The sequence below is a fragment of the Acomys russatus genome, chromosome 3 (genome assembly GCF_903995435.1).
Source record: "Acomys russatus chromosome 3, mAcoRus1.1, whole genome shotgun sequence".
In the NCBI taxonomy this organism is placed as follows: domain Eukaryota; kingdom Metazoa; phylum Chordata; class Mammalia; order Rodentia; family Muridae; genus Acomys; species Acomys russatus.
Window position 1 is genome coordinate 55,307,683 of NC_067139.1, and position 21,934 is coordinate 55,329,616.

Here is a 21,934-nt window from a genome sequence, read left to right on the forward strand (position 1 = left end):
AGGAAATTAATTGTTCTTTGTCACTGTCAGCTCTGAAGACTGAAAGGGTTAATGAATGAAATGACTCATGAAATCTTAGTTTGAGTGTTACAGAACACTTGTTAGGTTGATTATTCCTAATTTTCTGAAGCACAGGAGATACTTTCCATAAGTGGGAGCATATAAAACATTTGTGTTGAGCCGGGCAGTGGTAGCCACACCTTTAATCCCAGCAGAGGCAATGCGATCTCTGTGAGTTCGAGGCCAGCCTGGTCTATAGAGCAAGCTCCAGGACAGCCAAGGCTACACAGAGAAACCCTCTCTCAAAGAAACTACAGGAAAAAAAAAAAAAAAGATTGTGTTTTGTCAGCGTGGTGACTCACACCTGTAATCCCAGTGTGTGGGAAGAATATTTGACTCTAGTGGGCTTTGCCACCCAGTTCCCAAATAATCGAGGCAGAGACCTTTCAGAATTAAAAAAAAGCTTTAAGGCACAGTAACTGGGCAGGTATAAACCTGAAAGTGAAAATGAAAGCAAAACATTGACACCACACAAAGGCCACAGGCTTGTGTGGTGGGAGGCTTTGAGACATAACCTTCTCTGGTTAATGTTGCTATGGTACATAGTAAGTGGATTTAGAGATTCAGATTTGAGGAACCTGCCACACAAGGCATACGGTCTCATTCACCCCCACACCACCACAGCCCCCACACACTTTTTACTCCTCTCCCCTTCATTTCTTTAACTGGAATATTTATAAAGGGAGATACAATATGACTGGAAACAATGGCCTCAGTTGGTCTACTCTGAGATCAAAGCATGCATAACACTTCTAGAAGTCAGGATGTGACCGCTATAAATCCTGAAGTCTGATGGCTTTAGTAGCTGCGCTCTCTGCTTTTAAGTTTTCTGGGCTAAGACTGTGGCTCAGCTGGTGGAGTCCTAGCCTAGCATGCAGCAAGCCCCCCATAAACTGGACGCAGTGTCAGCGCCTGGGGGTAAGAGGATCACAAGGTCAAGTCATCCTCAACTACACAGTAAGCTTGAGGTCAGCTGGGCTACATGAAAACTGTCTCCAAACAATAATTTAGTAAATAAAAAACTTCAACCTGGGCATGGAGGCAGAGGCAGGTGGATCTCTGTGAGTTCAAGGCCAGCCTGGCCTACAAAGCATGTCCAGGATAGCTAGGGCTCTTACACACTATCTTGAAAAACCAAAACCAAAACCAAACCAAAGCCAAAACCTCCCTGTAAGAAATGTTAAGAAAGTTCAATGCATATATAACATTTCTTGTTAAAGCAATAGGGTAAGTACCCTCATTTGGGGAAGTAGGTCACTGTGGTCTTAGCAAAGTCAAGCCGACTGTATTATTCTCTTCCAAGTCAATATTTCCCCAAATTACTAAAGAGCAGACCCAACCTTGACTACCAAGAAAGCTTAGATCCAGATATACAAGACCCTTCCCAAAATCATTTGGAATAAGTAAATCACCTTTTTTTTTTTTGGTTTGTTTTTTAAAAGATTTATTTATTTATTTATTATTTTGTATAAAGTGCTCTGCCTGCATGTACACCTGAGTGCCAGAAGAGGGCATCCAGTCCCATAATAGATGGTTGTGAGCCACCATGTGGTTGCTGGGAATTGAACTCAGGACCTCTGGAAGGACAGACAGTGCTCTTAATCTCTGAGCCATCTCTCCAACCCAGTAAATCATCTTGTTTAAAAAAAAAAAAAAAAATACAGCCTGGAGAGATGTCTCAGCATTTAAAGATTAGCTTTTTTTTTTTTTTTTAAATAAAGATCCAAGTTGGATTCTCAGCACCTTCATGGTGGTTCACAACTGGCTTTCACACCAACTCCAGGGGCTTAGGTATCTTCTAGCCTTCCTGGGTACCAGGCATGCACATGGTGTGCAGACATAAATGCAGATAAAACACCCATGCATGTAAAATAAAAATGAAAATTTTAAAAAGAGAAATTAGTGAAAATCATGAAAACTAAGGTAAGGTTTATTTTCATAGCAGATTTGTCTCATAGCCTTGTGTTATGTCTTTGTTTGCTGCATGTGTCCTTGTATTGCGTCTGATTTTAATTACATGTATGCTCCATCATGTATAGGAAAATGATAGTCAATAGGTGATTTTCCCCTGAAAGCTCACTCACAGGATAGTTTGCCTTACAGCATGTGCATCCAAAGCCAGTTCAGGTCGGATTGTGCCGTTGCCCATAGTTGCTGGTTATGTCTTTGGCCACAAAAGGGAAGTTATTAAGAGTTTCTCAGGAGCTAAGTCAGCTTAATGTAGACCAGGCTGACCTCGAACTCATAGAGTCTGCTTTCCTCTGTCTCCCTGAATGCTGGGATTACAGGTGTGCAGTGGCTTCAGAAATCTTACTGTATCTACTATTTGTCCCCAGCTCCACTAACACTGCTTTGTAAGTCTTTTTATTAGGATACTATGTATCATTCTGATTTGTTCTAACTCCTTGTCTATTCTAGAGTATGGATATACCATCTTTTATTTGGTCATCTCCCTATCATTGTTTGTGGTGTGCCAGAGTCTCTGCTTTCTTAATGCTTGCAGACAGGAGGGAAAAGGTGAGGTGTTGCTAATAACATTATTTATGAAGTCATCACACTGTGAGCCCAAGAAATCGGAAAATCTCTCGGTTAAAAAGTACCTTCCCAAGGAAAATACCGAGTTGGTGAACACTATGAAGGGTGGGATTGTAGGCACTACTAGCTGTAAACTTAAGCAATAGTGGTAAGAGAAATTGGTGGAAAATTCTTAAGAGAATTTGCTTTTAAAAATACACAGATATTTATACCTTCTTTTGTAACAAGAAAACAGATGCAAGCCTTTCATTATTATTCTGGGAATGGCGAAGTCTCAGAAATGCAGTCTTGACTTCTCAAAGCATTTATACTCAGCTGGGTGTGGTGGTACAAGCCTCTCTGGAGGCTGACAGGGAGGATCACAAATTCGAGATCGGTTTACCATCTCAAAATGAAAACTGTACAACGGTGGTAGAAGGCTTCTTAGCACTCTTGAAATCCTGGGTTCCTTCCTTGTGATTAATGGACTTAGCGATCTCAGTATAACTTTGCGTAGGGCCTAGGAGTTTTCCACCTTTACTCTGCCAGCAAGACTGTTTTTAATCATTTCTGGAGAAGCTAGGGTCAGATGCTGCTCCTGTGAAGATCGCCCACGCTTATTCACTATCTAATGTTTTCATTAAACTGCTAAACTCAGAGCCCTCTCTCCCTTCATAGAGAGACTGTAGAGGTCTATCAGTGGGGGCGGGGAGAATAAAAATAAAGTCTATACAAGTAAGGACTTTCCTTTGTTGTGCGAGCTGTCACTGTATCTCCTATCCCAGCTTGCTGTGAGCGGCCGGGCTACTGAGGATATTTCACAAGAAATCCGTCCCAGCATATCTTTATACCTAGCCTGGAAAATCTTTATTGTTTAAAAGAAGGTGCATCTTCGTTACTTAATTGTGACAAACATCTTGGTGGCAAGCAAGGATCGATTACACATGCAGGAGAGGGAAACCACCAAGACTCCCGGAAGGAGGAAGTCACCCAAAGGTCAGCAAACGTCACTACTTAGACCACAATGCACATCTTGCCTGCCTGGAATCGTGGACTACAACTACTCATCCGGGCGGAAGCCATTCACTTCGAACCCCATTGGAAGTGATGAAGCAAGGAATCATGGGAACCTGCATAGCCTTCCGTACGCATGTGCCGATCGTCCTCGCTGGACTCCACGTCCGGTAGGTCGCACGTCGGCGGAGCTGGCTCCTGCCCTGTGCGCGCAGGCGCCGTGGCACGGGCGGCGTCAGCGACGCAGGGGGGTGGGGCAGCGGTGACGCGATTCTGTCCGCGTTGGAGCGGGCGGGCCGCCGCCAGAGTCTCCGCTGGCCTCCGTGTGACGTGGCACAGCCGAACACTTAACGCCGCGCCGGAGCCACCGCACCAGTCGCCGAGCAGGTCCCGGTCCCGCTACGTCGTGTTCCGCGGCTTTGCCGACACGCCAGCCTGCGAGACAGGTTTCCAGCTTCTTCCCTTCCGCCCGCTTGGCTGTGAGCCGGAACCGAGAAGGCCCGAGGACGCACCAGACCCCTTTTTTTGACCGTCTCAAGTGCCACCACCGCTATGGGCCTCACCATCTCCTCTCTCTTCTCGCGCCTCTTTGGCAAGAAGCAGATGCGCATTTTGATGGGTGAGTGAGCGGGTGGGGGAGCCGGGGAGGGCCAGGCGTCTGCGCTGGGGGTCTCGGGCCCTGCCTTCTCCGGCTGCGGTGGGGGGAGGGCTGCCAAGAAGAATCCTTCGGGGGAACAATGGGGGGCGGGGGGTGTGATCTCTCTCCCACCGATGCTTAGCCAGAGAGTTGAGCCAGATTGACTTGCTCTTGGCTTTGCGTGCCTTTCTCTCTCTCTGATCTAATTGAGAGCCCGAGACGATTTAGCGGAGATGGAGGGTTAGTTCACACTGGTGAAGCCAATTCTAAGAGTGCAATCTTCCACCTCGCTTTCGTGGCTGTGGGCAGCGGTGGAGAGTGAGGCTGGGCGACTCCGGCCTTCCTCCTCCCCCTTTCCTGGTTGAGTACGCCCTGTGCACACACCATTGGTATGTGACCGGGGCCAGGAGCCGCCTGGGGCAGGAAGTGACCAGGCCCGCAGTAGCGAAGGAGCACCCAAGGTTTGAGAAAAAGTCCGGAGCCCTCTGAGCTCATTTTGCTAAGCTTTGCCTTGCTCTGGGTTCGACTTTATTTTCTCATGATTATGTAGCTTATTCTGTGAAAGTGGAATTTTATCCCGTGGCTGTCTTTCAGCTCTAAACCTAAAACGCCAAACTTGTTTGGTTTACTATCTTTGCTCTTTAAAACTAATTTTATCTGTCTGGCCTGGATAATAATAAAATTAAAAAGTCAGCTTTTAGAAACGATAAAAACAAACAAACAACAACAACAACAACAACAACAAAAACCAGCCGTATAGTTCTAAAGTACCAGAATTGATCTATTTTAAAAAAAATAGTTTGTTTGAAAACTGCTTCTCAGTGACAGGTTTTTATTGCCCAGCAGAGGCCATTTGTTTGGGCATTGTAAGCTGTCTTTCCTTAGTACAGCAGTTACCTACCTCACAGCTGAGTTGCAAGGACCTGAATAATGCCTTTTTTAAAAAGCCCCTGGAATACTGAATATTGGCACTTGTTGGGTGTGAGGAGAAAAGGATTGTTCTGACCATCCACCATGGAGCACTTGAGCTTCGGATGCACAGTTGGTTACAGTGCCACTCCCCTGTTCATTCAGCTTCTTTACAACCCACAAAACAATTGTTCATGATTCATTCACAAAGCTAAGTGAAACTGTTTCCCACCCACAATTTTGCAGATACCCTTTATGAAGAGAACAATTATTTTAGGCGGGCAGGCGTGTAATTTAAGCTTTCAGTGGTTGGAGATTGGCACTGTGAAATAGAACCTGAAGTCAGAGGGGGGACTTACGGACTGTGATGATGGGAGTACAAGATTGTTACTGAAAAGTAACGAATTCACTGTAAATGGGTTCTCATTGTCACAGTCTCTAATGGCTAAAGGGGCAGAAGGAGAAGGTGCAGAATGGTGCTTTAAGCCCTTCATTATGTTGAGAAACATTCCTCTCCATCCCAGTTGGAAGAAAACGGAAATAGACAAGGAGGTACCATTGTTAACTGTGATTATGGAGGGGAAAGACTCATGGTTTAGGACTAAGGGTTTGATTGCTCAGGTTTGCTTTTCTCTTTTTGTTTGTTGCTATTATATGAGGCAGGGTTTCTCTGTGCAGCCCTGGCTGTCCTGGAACTCATTATAAAGCTGAGGCTGTCCTCGAACTCAGAGAGCCACCTGCTGCTGCCTACCAAATGCTGGGATCAAAGGTGTACACCATCACCCCTGGCAGGTTTGCTTTTGGCTTGGGGGGGGGGGGCAGGACGGGGAGGGGTTGAGACAGGGTGTGGCTGTCCTGGACTGGCTTTTATAGACCAGGCGGGCCTCGAACTCACAGCGATCCGCCTGCCTCAGCCTCCCGAATGCTGGGATTAAAGGGGTCCACCACCACTGTCTGGCTGCTGGCTGCTGTTCTTTTTTTACACTTTAATTTTAGAAATACTCAGTTTTCCTTGGTTAAAAGCACTCTAGTCATAAAGTCAACTTTTACGGTAACTCATCAGAGGAAGTATAAATGTCATGGTTATGTACATGAATCAGGAACATAGTGGCTTGGGAGTTTGGTAACTCCTAAGTTTGGCGGGGTTTTTTGTTGTCTTTGCTTTGTTTTGGTTCTTGTTTTTGTCTCAGTGGCTTTATGAGTGATTGACCTTGTTATTAAAAATCACTTTTATATTATCTTCCCCAGAATATTGGGGATTCCAGTGATTGCATGTACACATGTGTACAAGTGCTTCCTCCTTCCCTCTGTGTATGTGTGTGTGTGGGGGGGGGGGGGTTGAAAATGGAACCCAAGGCCTTGCGCATGTACTCTACCCTAGCCTAGCCTTAAATGTTTGGGGTTTTTGTTTTTTGTTTTTTTTCCCCTCTCTTTCATTAGTGGCTTCCTATTTTCTCTATCAGGCTTATATACACCTTCTTGAGTCAATAGCCTCTCATATGCTATTTATGCTGCTGGATCTCTTGAGTTTTGACCACATACACACCCACTGAGCTACATCTGTAGCCCTAGATTACTGTTTAGAAGTGTATTGAGAGACAGTAATTAGCCTGGTTTAAGAGTTTGGTTTGCTCAAGTACTGTGGAAATGAAAACGTAATTTCTATACCAGCAGATCTCCCAAAATTAATTTGAGAAGATGTTGGAAGATATGGCTAATACTTAACCATAATTAAAAGTCAGCCAAGCCAGAGGTAGCATGATGGGGTGTGTCAGTAATCCCACCACCAAGGAGGCTAAAACCAGAGAATATCAAATTTGAGGCCAGTAATACTTTTTTAAACACTAACAACAACAACAACAAAAAGCCGGTGAAATATGTTGAATTTAACATCTTCTAGATTATTGATCCTCAGAAATGATGTACTAGTTATTTATAAGGAATGTTTACTCATTTGAATAATACTAAATTCAAATTCAAGGACTAGTTTTCACCTTAGAGTACTCAGGTAGCCAGAGTTAGAAAGCAGTAGCTCTGAATTGTAAGGCAGGTCCATATCTTAGAGGTCTGTGATGAGGAGTACTTTTGGCAAATAAATACTTAAATTTATTTCCGAAATTACTAATGTATTTTGTAGAAGACTTACTAATTACTGTCTTCTTTGACCTTGGGCGAAGGCTTGTGGGGATGAAGAATGCATACTCACTGAGCCGCCCTGCCAGGTTCTTTGAGAAAGGATCTCAGTGTAGCCCAGGCTGGCCTCCCCAGTAGCTGAGGTTGAGCTTGAACTTCTGATCTACCTCCTGAGTACCTGGAAGGACCCTCTATTTGCTCACTTAAAAATACACTAATAAGTAATAAAAATGTACTAGTAAGTGAGGCTTTAATCTAGAGTGATGGATGTTCCACATTTCCCCCCTTAATATTTTATTAATCTTTTCATTAGGTAATTCTTGGTTCTGATTTTTTTTTTATAAATCCTCTTTTTGTGAAATTTAGACATGAAGAAAAGTGGTCATAACCTATAATTCAACCATTTCACTATTTTTCCTTACTTTATGTGTATCTGAGTTCTCCTGAAGCTATAGTTACAGGCCACTGTGTACAGCCCGATGTGGGTGCTGGGAATTGAACTCAGGTCCTCTAGAAGAACAACAGTGCTTGTAACTGAGCCATCTCTTCAGTCCCTACTTGTCACATTTATTCCCCATATTTTAGCAGGTTTTAGTCCTTTAAACCCGTTTTGTGTTCCCTTTTTACTTAATATATTACAAGCATTTTCTTAGGCCATTATTTGTAAACATAATTACTAGCCTTTGATAACTTGTTGCTAATTAATTTGTTCATAAAAGGGAAAATACTGTTATGTTGGATAGAAGAAAAATTTAAACATTAATTTTAGCAAAACCTAAACTTATTTTTTTTTTAATGTATTTATTTATTATTATGTATACAGTGCTCTGCCTGTTTTTACACCTGCAGGTCAGAAGAGGGTATCAGATCACATTATAGATGGTTGTGAGCCACCATGTGGTTGCTGGGAATTGAACTCAGGACCTCCCGAAGAGCAGTCAGCAAACCTCTGAGTCATCTCTCCAGCCCCCCTAAATTTATTTATTCTGTACCTGGTAGGTCTAGTTTCTATTTGGATGGTCAAACTCCTGAGGAATTAGATAAAATATTAAGATATAATAGTCTTAACATCCTAAGGTAAGATTACAGTATATTAGTATTATTTGAAAGCTCTGGCATCAGAATTACCTTTCTTATGTTGATGGGTGTTTTCTGAGACAAGGTCTCTTATGGCCTCAGTTGGGTCCTGATTCTTCTGTCCCATTTCCCATATTCTGAGATTCACCACTGACCAACTCTTTTGTTTTTCTGATTTTTGTAAATAGAGGTATATGCTAGTAAATCATAAGTCACCTGGGCCTTCAAGATGTCCCAGCACTTGCTGCAAAGCCTGACAACTGGAATGGTAGAAGGACAGAATTGACTCCTGCAAGCTGTCCTCTGGCCTCCGCAGGCACCATTCATGCATGCATGCAGTCACACACATACACATAGTAACTCACAAAATAATTAAACTAATAAAAAATGTGCCACCTCTAAAGTATAAGTCACCACTATCAAATTCTAGAATATTTTCATGACTGCCCAGAATGAATCCCATAACTTTTATCAGTCACTCCCATTTTATTCTTTCACAGCCACTAATGTACTTTGTTTCTGTTTTTCTGTTCTGGACATTTTACTAGTGGAATAATAATAATATATGGATTTTTTTTTTTTTTTTTATGTGTAGTGCTTTCACTTGGCACAGTTGTTTTCTTAATTTGTATAACATGTATAACATGTATCAGTGTTCTGTGATGTCTGTGGCCAGATGGTAATTGCATTATGTTTATCCATTTATCAGTTGATGGAAATTGGTTAATTATAGTTATTTTTAGTTCTCATGATAATGTCATTGTGCATGTTTGTGAACAGCTCTGTGTGTAGACTAAAACTCACAGCGATCTATCTGTCTCTGCCTCCCAAGTGTTGGGAATAAAGGCGTGACACCCCATCTGGCCCCAAGGTGAGTTTTGCTGTTAGTAACATTTGATCACAATCACCCAGAGAAGCCTTAAAAGAATTCTTCATAGAATTGAAAGGTCTGGCTCTGTTTCGCTCCTTTTTTTCCTTTTTTCTGAAGATACCATTAAGCTACCACCTCAGATTTGCTCATCTTACTGATACTGTTCCACATTTGAAAAACAAATACTTTGTTTTAACGTAAATGTTTGTAGGGCCTATAAGTGGGGGTAGACTAGTCATATGTCATGGTACACCGGAAGGAAAAAACTAGTACCCAGATCAACAAATGAGAGTCAGGGTCAATTAGGGAGCATAGGAATAAGAAAATGAATATGTGCTTGATTCCCACCCTTCTTCCACCCCCTCAGCACGCCTCCTCACCTCCCATCTTCTCACAGCTAGATTCCGAAATATTGCTGGGAGTACAGACCATCTTTGTGTTTCAGGGCCTTCTCTGTCTCCATCAAGAGGGGTGGCGACTTTGTTTTACTTCTTTTAAACAACATCTCCAAAGAGACACTGCTGTTAGCAGGATACAGAGCAGAAAAGGTGGTTTTATAGGTGGAAGTCCAACTTCTGCAGCTTTTCATTTCTCTTGGAGAAACTGAAAAATGTCAAATGCACAGAAATATGAACTGGATGGGTGAGGTTAAAACCACTAGTATTGTTTTCATGTGTTAAATTGTGGTTTGATCTAAACATTAAGTAGATGTTTTGCCTGAACTAGTGCTTAGTTGATTTAGTTTTAAATTCTGGGATAAGCTTTTAAAAAAGAAGGAAAAGACTAGGCACGGTGGTGCATGCCTTCAGTCTCAGCACTTGGGAAGCAGAGGAAGGTAGATGTCTTGAGTTCGAGGCCAGCCTGGTCTATAGCATAGCCAGTGCTACCCAGTCTCAACAAACAAAAGTACATTTAATGAAGTTATTAGATACTGTTTTTTATTTTTGAGAGCATTAGTATAAAAACAAGATGTAGGTTTTAAGAGTCATACTTGAAAGCATTTAAATTTGTTCTTCTATAATAAAGAGGCGTATATAAACCTTCTAATATAGACTTTGTCCCATAAACAAGTATATCCCCCCTGCTTACCTGTGTTTCATGGATTAAGAACAGAGACATCATTTAGCCATGTGTGGTGGCACATGCCTGTAATTCTAGCATCTCAGAGGCAGTGTCAGAAGCATCAGGATGTACAGGCCAGCTTTGGTATGATGTGAGTTTGAGATCAGGCTGTGCAACATGAGATCCTGTTTTATAAAACAAGACAACAAAATTAAGAATTAGAGAAGACTATGATGGGTCCATTTTCATAACACAGATCAGTACTTTGAATCTTATTTGTGCATATTTGCTGTTGCTACAGAGACTAGGACATAGTTATATATGTTTCCTCTTAGCACTAACTTTCTAAAAGGAAGATTTTACTTCTAATTTTTAACTATGTGTATATATGTGCCAGTGTGTGGGTGTGGGCTTGCACATGAGTATAGCACCTGTGCAGGCCAGAAGAAGGCGTCGAATCCCTTAGGGCCTGAGTTATAGGCGCTTGTGATCTGTCTGATAGTAGATGCCAGGAACTAAACCAGTACTTGCTCTTAACCACTAAGTCATATCTCTACCATGAAGAACATTTATTCAAAACACAATGTGTAGTTATTGAGTGTATTATTTTTTGGTCTGGAAATGTAGCTTAGTTGGTGTGGTATGCTGGATTCTTCCATTCCTAACAGATGCAACGCTCCTATAATTTTAGCACTAGTATTCAGGCATACAGAGGCAGGAATAGCAAGAGTTAAAGGCCATCCTCAGCCACATAATGAGTTTGAGGCCCCTCTGCTTCAAACAAACAAAGGCACTCAGCTGGTTGATGGCACAGTGCCCAGAGATTAGCACTCAAGTATGCCAGATACTCTTTTTCTCTGTCTATAGCAGTGGGTCGCACTTCCCCAATGCTGTGACCCTTTAGTACACAGTTCCTCACACTGTGCTGAGCCCCAACCACAGTTATTTTCATTGTTACTTCATAAGTATAATTTTGCTACTATTATAAATCTAATGTAAGTATCTGATATGCAGATGGTCTCAGGCAACCCCTGTGAAAGGATCATTTGACCCCCAAAGGAGTTGCAATCTGCAAGTTGAAAGCCATTGGTCTATAGGTCTAAAAGGAAAAATGGAAAGAGTTGTAGGAGGTGTTGATTTAGTGGGCGGGGCAGAAATGAGAACAATTACATTTAACTCATTTGTGTATCAAGCAGTTAACCTTTTCTTTGAAACTAAATTATTGTCGAATTGCTTCCTTATATATATTTGATCAGATTTTGAATCTATGGTGTCTTCTTCTAGTTGGATTGGATGCTGCTGGCAAGACGACAATTCTGTATAAACTGAAGTTAGGGGAGATAGTCACCACCATTCCTACCATTGGTAAGAAATTTATAGATGACTTTATACAGTATAAAATTAAATTTTGAGCCAGGCGTGGTGGCGCACGCCTTTAATCCCAGCATTTGGGAGGCAGAGGCAAGAGGATCTCTGAGTTCAAGGCTAGCCTGGTCTACAGAGTGAGTCCAGGACAGCCAGGGCTACCCGGAGAAACCCTGTCTCAAAAAACCAAAGAAATTAAGATTTGTTTAGATGACTTGGTGAGGTTTAAAAAGACTTAAAAAGAGAATTTCTGATTACAGGGGTTTATTTTCTTGGTACGCTGTTGAGCACAGTGGTCATTTTGTGTTTTTTTCTTACAGGTTTTAATGTGGAAACAGTAGAGTATAAGAACATTTGCTTCACGGTATGGGATGTCGGTGGCCAAGATAAGATCAGGCCCCTCTGGAGGCATTACTTCCAGAACACCCAGGTGAGAAATGCCATATATTAGGAACTAGAACTTATAAGTTTTCTATCCTGAGTTTTATAGTGAATGCTTACCCGGTTATATTCGTCTCAGTACCAGTCTCGTTTTTTAGTATACTTTTACTCATGCCTTTGAAAGTTCAGTTACAGGGTGTGGAGGAACTGAATATAACTGCTCCAGTGAGATTGTGAGTGGGAGTAAATGAATTCTCAAGAATGAATCATTTCATCAGTAGTTCTTTTGATTTTAACCTTAATTTTGAGATTAAGGTGTGTATCCCAGCGGATCTAATAAGTCAATGGTACAACTTGATTTAGCTCAGCTCGCTGTGGTAACTTGTAAGGGTGCTTTTATATTATACAGGATTTGCATTTTGGACCACTGGGAGAGTTTTGAAACATCTTTAAAGTCTAGTTATAAGTCAGAATCTTGGGCATATAAGCCATGCAGCCTTAGCATTCTAGCACCTTAGTGTGCATAGGAATCACCTGGGTGTCTGTTGAAAATACAGATTGATTCAGTGGGACAAGCTTCTTAGATTTTGTACTTCTATCAAGTTCTCTTGCACTGATTTTGCTAGTTTGGGTTCTTTAAACAGTAGCTCTGTTAACATTTCTGAGCTGTAGGGAAGCCTCTCTTGGATGTTTGCCAGCATCCTTAGTGTCTACCTGTTCAATGCCAGGAGTCACTCTACCTTCCCAGTCAGGTTGTGCCAACTACGAAGGCTTGCACACTTGCCTAAGAAACATCCCTAGGGCCAAAAATCATTTCCTGGTAAGAAGAACTATTCTAATTCTCCTGTCTTGTGGGGGTTTTGTTTGTTTGTTTGTTTTGTTTGTTTTTTCTCTTTGAGTGTTGCGATTGCAGGCACGCACCATTGTATTGGGGTTTCTAAATGTGAGGAAACTGAAACTCTGTGCTGGGCGGCAGTGGCACATACCTGTAATCGTAGCTTGGGAAGCAGGAGAATAAATGTAAATTCAAATCCAGCCTTCTCCGTATAGCAAGTTCCAGGCCAGCTAAGGCTGCATAGGGAGAGCCTGTCTTTAAAAAAAATAGAGATTGAGAATTCCTTTTTTGCTAACCTGGTCTCAGTTCGCTTGTCTTTTCTACCATATGATGGGTTATACATCAGGTTTTGTTTACTACCAAAGTTGGGAATTTTTTGAAGTAGTATATTAAACATGTGGGATATTTAAGATGTGCAGTGTTGTGCTTATTCTCCGTTGAGGTACATTGTAGCCTGGTAGCCGTGACTATTAAGTGTCTGCACCATCCTGACTTAAGTAGTATATTGTATTAAATATATGAATATAAAAATAAATCTGTGATGTAAGTTTTTACTATAGAACAAGAATGTGTTAATTCACAATGGTTTTGGAGAGAAAGAGATTTTGCAGAAGTAAAGGCTTTAAAAAACTTGATTGTGGAAATAGAAACTAACACAATAAGCTGTCATATATAACTGGCATCAGTTATTAGGACATGCTTAACCACTGCTCATCTGCAATGTGCTAGCACCTTAAACTGTTGTAAGGTAAGTTGTAGATATTTATTTTAGGGACTATATACTTGAAACAAGATTAGGCACGATTTAAATCTTATTTTTAAACTTTAAAACAATAGTATTAGCCTTGTATTTGTTTAGAATCTTCGTAAGACATGTCAATCATGATTTTGAGATTAGATCTAGTCCTGGCCTCTCTGGACCTTAAAGTTAAAAGCTAGACCATTCTGCATCCTAGGGAGTTCTTGCCTGCTAGGGAAAGCTTTATGTGGCCTGGTATAATTACAGCTAAGCTGTTTCAGCTTGCATTTCTAGCATTCCTAACCAGTTCTACTCCTAACACTTAAATGAAACTAATTATTTATTGTGGTAAATTCTTCTCTCCTCATTAGATAATTCCAAGTCTTTTAAAGACTTATTTATTATATATTCAGTACTCTGCCTGCATGTACACCTGAACTCCAGAAGAGGGCATCAGATCACTTTACAGAGGGTTGTAAGCCACCATGTGGTTGCTGGGAATTGAACTCCAGACCTCTGGAAGAGCAGTCAGTGCTCTAACCTCTGAGCCATCTCTCCAGCTCCTCTTTTGCTTTTCTAACTAATTTATTTGGCTTTTTTTTTTTTCATACTTTTTTTTTTATTAATTTATTCTTGTTACATCTCAATGGTTATCCCATCCCTTGTATCCTCCCATTCTTCCCTCCCTCCCATTTTCCCCTTATTCCCCTCCCCTATGACTGTTCCTGAGGGGGATTACCTCCCCCTGTATATGCTCATAGGGTATCAAGTCTCTTCTTGGTAACCTGCTGTCCTTCCTCTGAGTGCCACCAGGTCCCCGTCCAGGGAACATGGTCAAATGTGAGGCACCAGAGTACGTGAGAAAAGGACAATACAGGCGGTAAACTTTAAACCCTTACCCAGATCTAGACAATGGTCAGAACATTCTCCACAGTTGAGTGGAGAGTTGGCTTTTTTAAAAAGGATTCATTTTTATTTTGTATGTGTGTACTTTTTTGCCTACATATATGTATGTGTACCACATACATGCCTGGAGCCTGCAGTCAGAGATGTTTGTTGGATATTCTGAAACTGGATTTACGGATGGTTAGGACTGCCATGTGGGTACTAGGAACTGAACTTGTGTCCTTCACCAGAGCAGGAAATGCTCTTACCGCTGAAGCAAACTCTGCTGCTCCCAATTTGTTTGGCTCAAAGTAATATTTTCATAAAAACATGTGTTTATTTTTAGAAGCCTAGGTTTTTCATACTGTTGATCCTAGGCTATTATAGGAAAGAACTAACTTAGAATTTATTCCTTTTTTTTTTTTTTTTAAGATTTTTTATTATTATGTTTATGAGTGCTCTATCTGCATGTACACCTGTAGGCCAGAAGAGGGCATTAGATCATATCGATGGTTGTGAGCCACCAAGTGGTTGCTGGAAACTGAACTCAGGACCTCTGGAAGAGCAATCAGTGCTTTTAACTGCTGAGCCATCTCTCTCCAGCCCTAGAACTTCTTTATTTCTTTCTTGGTTTGTTGTTGTTGTTGTTTGTTTGTTTGTTTTGTTTTATTTTTTGAAACAGGGTCTCTCTCTGTGTTAGCCGTGGCTGTCCTGGACTCGCTTTGTAGACCAGGCTGGCCTTGAACTCACAGCGATCCACCTGCCTCTGCCTCCCGAGTGCTGGGATTAAATGCATGTACCACCATGCCCGGCCTAGAATTTATTCTTAAAATATTTCTCTTACTAATGTTACTTGAACTGATGACATTATTTACATTTAGAAAAAAAAAGAAACTGTAATGTTAGAAAATGAGATTGGGGCTGGAAAGATAGCTTAGCAGGTAAGAGTTGCTCTCACAGAAGCCTAGGTTTGATTTCCAGCATCTAGGTGGTGCTTCATAACCATCTGTAACTCCAGTTTCGGGGGCCTCTGATACGCTCTTCTGATACCTCTGCCTGCAGGCTCCTATATGTGTGTATATACAGAGCACTCACACACACACACATGCAAGCACGCACCCATTTAAAAAATGAAATTATTTAATCAGAAAAATTCTGTAGGGGTTAGAGTTGTGGAAAGAACATTTACCAAACATTTAAGTATAATATAAGGTATAGACTTTTAATAGAGGTGCAATTTAACTATTGTTTCATTAACTGAGAATTTCATATACTGTGCCATTTGAAAATTTTTAGAAGTCTTTCTTGTTTTGTTTTGTTTTGGAGACAGGGTTTCTCTGTGTAGCCTTGGCTGTCCTGGACTTACTTGGTAGACCTGGCTGGCCTTGAACTCACAGTGATTGCCTGCCTCTGCCTCCCAAGTGCTGGGACTATAGGTGTGCCCCACCATGCCTGGCTTTTTTAGAAATCTTAATTCATTTGTTTCCTAATGCTGCTACTTTTGTTGTATAAAAGTGTGATATTTGTAGATATTTTCAAAATGCTAACTGACACCATTTTTGTTTGATCATGCAAACCTTGAAGTTTTTGTTTTTTGAGGCAGGGTTTCTCTGTGTAGCCTTGGCTGCTCTGGACTTGCTTTATAGACCAGGCTGGCCTCAAACTCACAGCAGTCCACCGGCTTCTGTCCCCCTGAGTGCTGGGGCTACAGGTGTATGCCACCACCCCTAGCTGCAAATCTTGAATTTTTCATGAGATATTTACTTAGGGCTTGTTTCTCCCAATTAGAGTTAGCAGGCCACATTTTAGAGCAAGACTTTTTTTTTTTTTTAATGAAGTATATAAAAACTATTGACCAAGCGGGTTATATTGATGTATTTAGGAATATAAATGTTAACAACAAAGAAAAAGAGGCCATGAATTTGAAAGAGAACAAAGGGCTTTGGTGGGGGGGGGGGTACATGGGAGTTGTTGGAGGGAGGAAAGGGAAGAGGAGGAATGTGATTATGATCAGGTGTTTGATTTCAAGAATAACTTCCCTGTAGCTTAAAGTTAATCATTTTTAAGAAAAAGTATTTTTGTTAGTAACACAAAGTAACTATATAAATATAATTTTCTTTTTTTTTTTTTTAAGGCAGTTCTTTGACACATATATAGGTAGTTTATTTTCTGTATGTAAGTCCTCTACTTGCATGTACACCTACAAGCCAGAAGAGGGCATCAGATGACATTATAGATGGTTGTGAGCCACCATGTGGTTGCTAGGAATTGAACTCAGGACCTCTGGAAGAGCAGACAGTGCTCTTAACCACTGAGCCATCTTTCCAGCCCCCAATTTTTTCTTTTTTTAAAGATAGAGTTTCTCTGTGTAGCCTTGGCTGTCTTGGACTTGCTTTGTAGGCAAGTCCCATCTTGAAGTTTTTCTTTAACTAAATTAATCTTTTTTCTTTTCTTTTTGGTTTTTTTGAGACAGGTTTTCTCTGTGTAGCTTTGGCTGTCCTAGACTCTGTAAACGAGGCTGGCCTCAAACTCACAGACGCCTGCCTCTGCCTCCCGAGTGCTGGGATTAAAGGCCTGCGCCACCACACCCAGCTAATCTTTTTTTCAGAGACACGGTTTTCATGTAGCCCAGCTGACCTCAAGCTTATTTGTAGTTGAGGATGACTTGACCTTGTGATCCTCTTACCCCCAGGCGCTGACACTGCATCCAGTTTATGGGGGGCTTGCTGCATGCTAGGCTAGGACTCCACCAGCTGAGCCACAGTCTTAGCCCAGAAAACTTAAAAGCAGAGAGCACAGCTACTAAGCCATCAGACTTCAGGATTTATAGCGGTCACATTCTGACTTCTAGAAGTGTTGTGCATGCTTTGATCTCAGAGTAGTCCAACTGAGGCCACTGTATCTGTCCACCGTGGGATGGGCCATTTCATATCAGTAAATAATTTACAGCTGGATCTTGGAGGCATTTTCTCATGAGGTTTCTTCCTTTCCAATGAATCTAGCTTGTTGACTTAAAACTAGTTAGGACACAAGAGCATATCTTCTACCCCATGTTTAATACTCCATCCTGTTTTGCTGTGTATATTTAGTAGGGCCCTTAACTGTTATAATTAATCAAAACATTCTTCCCTAGGGTCTTATATTTGTGGTAGATAGCAATGATCGTGAAAGAATTCAGGAAGGAGCAGCTGTGCTGCAGAAAATGGTAAGTATGAACTTTAAGTGATCATTTTCTTTTTTATTAATTTATTCTTGTTACATCTCAATGTTTATCCCATCCCTTGTATCCTCCCATTCCTCCCCGCCCCCCCGTGATCATTTTCAAGATGTATGTTTTTGAATATTATCAATGGTTACACATTTTAGAGGGAGAAATAAACTTGGGAAACTATATTTTTTCCAAGTTCTTAAGAATGCACAGAAAAGCCTTTATGCTCTGATTCCTGTTATACAGTCACTTATTTTAAATTTCCTGTAAGTGTAATAACCATTTAAGATTAGAGTCTTGGGTGTAGCATAGGTTTTTCCCCCAACATTTATCCACATTATGTAATGTGTCACAATGACTTATTCTCACCAACTCCTTTTTGTTGTTGTTGTTGTTCTTCTTCAAGACAGGGTTTCTCTGTGTAGCCTTGGCTCTCCTGGACTCACTTTGTAGACAAGGCTGACCTCAAACTCAAAAGAGAGGCACCTGCCTCTGCCTCCTGGGTGCTGGGCTTAAAGGTGTGCACCACCATGCCCAGCTTCTTACCAACTTTTATCTGTTCCTGGTACATCTCTTGCACTGGAATAGATAGAAGCTCAAGAAAAGAATCATACCTAAATAAGCTTGCTACTTAAGTGCCGTATGATCGTGGAATAGATGATTGGTACATATTTTTGTCCTTGTCGGTTCTGAACCTGAGTGGGGTGATGTGCACCACAGAGTGTAGAATGGTTGCCTTTGAACAGCCTTGCTGCACCGACCTCTGATTCTCAGCCCTGGGGAAGCAGAAGCAGTGAAACCGCAGTTTTGAGGCTAGTCTAGGCGAGAAACAGTAACAATGCAAAAAGTTTCTTTTTTCTTTTTCTTTTTTTTTTTTTTAGATTTATTTATTTTATGTTTATAAGTACTCTATCTGCATGCATACCTGCATACCAGAATCACAATTTAGATGGTTATAAGCCACCATGTGGTTGCTGGGAATTGAACTTAGGACCTTTGGAAGAGCAGCCATCTCTCCACCCCCAGCCCCTGCCCCCCCTTTTTAATAGTTTATTTATTTACTTTTATGTGCATTGATGTTTTACTTGCATGTGTGTCTCTGTGAGGGTGTCAGATCTTGGAGTTACAGACAGTTGTAAGCAGCCATGTGGGTGCAGGGAGTTGAACCCTGGTCCTCTGGAAGAGCAGTCAGTGCTTTTAACTGCTGAGCCATCTCTCCTGCCCAAGTTTATTCTCTTAAAGGCAAATCATTATTTGCTCAAACTGAAGGATGTAAGACTTACAAGAGTACTTGAAATTTACATAGAGAGATCTAATTGGTGTTTAATAGCTTGTTTGGTGTGGAATAAAATGTCTATTTAGGAGGAATGTTGAGTAGTCAGTCCGACATTAGATGAATTGCTTCTAACGGTTTAGCCTTTATTTCCAGCTTCTGGAAGATGAGCTGCAGGATGCAGTGCTGCTGCTTTTTGCAAACAAACAGGATTTGCCAAATGCTATGGCCATCAGTGAGATGACAGATAAATTAGGTCTTCAGTCTCTCCGTAACAGAACAGTAAGTATATGGAAGGGACACTAAGCTCCTCGCTTGTGAAATAGGGTAATTAAGCTAATACTCAGCTGCCTGTTAGTGCTGTTGTTGTTGCTAATATTTGGAGGTAGAGTCTCACTGTAGTCCTGACTTACTTTGAACTTACTATGTAGACCAGGCTAGACTCAAACACAAAAGGTGTGCCTATCTCTGCATATGTCACAATGCCTGCCCAGTTTAAATGAGTTATAATTATTTCCTTTGGACAGATCGAACATTTATAAAAATGTGGTAATATGATTTATAGAAAATATACAATGTGCCGGGCGTGGTGGCACCCACCTGTAATCCCAGCACTCTAGGAGGTATAGGCAGGTGGATCTCTGTGAGTTCAAAGCCAGCCTGGTCTACAAAGTTAGTCCAAGACAGCCAGGGTGACAGAAAAACCCTGTCTTGAAAACAAAAACAAAAAACCCAAAAAGATGGCAGTCTGTATTATCCTGTTAATCACGTGCTTTCTCATCTTCTCTTCACAGTGGTATGTCCAAGCCACTTGTGCTACACAAGGAACTGGCCTGTATGAGGGACTCGATTGGCTGTCAAATGAACTTTCCAAACGTTAAAGAAATTGGAGATCTACCAAGGACACATGTCTTTTGATAGAATCGGTCTAGGCTTATTACAACAAAATTAGTTTGCATCTTGGTTATTAAAGGATACCTGAGACAGGTTTGGGCAGAAATTACAGCATTTAAAACTTGTTTTGTTGCCAATTATTGTCTACCAAGTACAATGTTGCTATGTAGCAATATGCTTGGGTTAAAGAAAAATTCTTCTTGGGGGAAAAAGTATCCATTATTATACTTCCCTTAAACCTAAATGCCTGGATATATAGCTATTGAGACACCGTTAAACAAATCGGTTTTGAGTGTTTTTTGAGCCCACCAATAATGTTTTAAAGTTATTCCCTTGATACTCTACTGATACCTTTCTCATTCCTGCGACGGTCTGCTGATTTAAAAATGTAGCATTCCATTTGTATTTATTTCTACCCCTTACCAAAAAAGATTTTCTAATACTGCTTGTACCGGCCAGAGATGTGCTCCGAAACACTACTCAGTTTTCTTGTACTGAGGGTCCCCACACCTCCTCACATTATTACTCACTCCAGGCTTCTGTCAGCCAAACTTACCTTAATGTGGTTTGGATTGATAGCTACTTCTGTGCTGGTTGCAAAGAGTTCATATTGAGATAACTTTTAATACTCAGCAGATTGTTTTCCTTTATATTGTTATCTTTTTTATGTTGCATGTTGCTTTTGGAATCAGCCTGACTCTTTGCCCAGTATACGATAGTTCTGCTGATAATTTTACTGTTTATTGATGAACATATCTTAAGAATTTTTGAAAACTCATCAAATTCAATGAATAAGTTTTCTTCATAACCCATTTGGAATTATTCCTAATAAAATGATAAAAAACCATGAGTGTGTGTTCTTTTGAGCCTTAACAGTGTCTGAAACTGATTTCCTTACATAGCAAAGTTCTGGACACAGCATGTCTTCCTCAGAGTGGCTCCTCCCACAACATGTCTTCTCAAGCGTCCTCACCCTCAGTCACATAAGCTAGCCCCATTTCCCAACAAGATGGCCAGAGGAGCTGGATCCAAGACGCTACAATCCAGTGAAGCCCCTATCCAAGTCTTCTCCCCACATGGTAGGGCCAACTAGACAAATGCCAGTGAGTTTACTAATGGTTAGTTGGCAGTAAACAACCATGGCTTATTAAGTGCATTAAAAAACGTGCAGTATGAAAATTTTATTTTTTTCTAATAGAATACCATTTAAAGCCATGAAGTTAAAAAGTCAGATCAAGAAGAGGAAATTGTTGTCATACTATGAATCCAGAAGGAGGGTATGAAGGGGCTGGTGACCAAGCTCGGTTGGTAGAGTGCTTGCCTCGTATACACTGAGTTTGATCCCAGTACCATGCTCCAGGAAGGTGTAAGGACTGCCAGAACTTGTCATTGCCTATTTCTTAGTTTGAGGTCAGGCCTGGGAAACATCAGACCTTTCTCAAAAAAAAAAAAAAAAAAAAAGGTATGCCTACATTTGGCAGCTAACATTAGTGGAACCCATAGCAAAGTGATCCTATTCTAGAGAGTAGTCCACAAGCACCGTAATTTAGCATTTCAAAATGTCAACACAAAGCTGTATGATTTATTAAGGTGACAACAGTGGTACATGCCGTAACTATACTAGTTGGAGTGGGTTTTTGTCAATCTCATATAAACTGCCTTTTTATGATTCTTTATAGCTCTTACAAATTTAGGGAAACTCATGAATCAAAAATGACTTTGATTCATTTGTTTTCTTGAGACAATTTCTATGTGTAACAGCTCAGGCTGTATTTGTACTTGCTTTGTAGACCAGGCTAATGTTGAACTCACAGAGATCTACCTGCCTTTGCTTCAGAAGTGCTGGGATTAAGTGTGCACCACTACACCCAACTTCAAAAATTTGTTTCTAAAGTCAATTACTCGTAAAATGTGTATTTCTAAATTGCTCATAAGTTTTTTTAAAAAGTGAATTTAGCAAAACTGAAGCTAAACAGTTTGAGTATCTGAAATATGTTACTGGGATAAAGTGTTCAAGTAGTCGGCTTCGTTTGATGTGATTGAAACTTCCTTAGCCCATCAGTTGAGTTCTCAGTAA

General features: G+C 41.0%; 1 protein-coding gene across 1 annotated transcript; it reads left to right on the plus strand.

The window, feature by feature from the left end:
* Window positions 1-3,841: 3,841 nt before the first annotated feature.
* Window positions 3,842-20,715, plus strand: Arf4 (ADP ribosylation factor 4). The gene is made up of 6 exons (XM_051140563.1): window positions 3,842-4,207; window positions 11,562-11,642; window positions 11,963-12,072; window positions 17,616-17,687; window positions 19,120-19,245; window positions 19,758-20,715. Exons 1-6 carry the CDS (start codon window positions 4,141-4,143, stop codon window positions 19,842-19,844), a joined length of 543 nt encoding a protein of 180 aa, XP_050996520.1. The 5' UTR covers window positions 3,842-4,140; the 3' UTR covers window positions 19,845-20,715.
* Window positions 20,716-21,934: the final 1,219 nt, after the last annotated feature.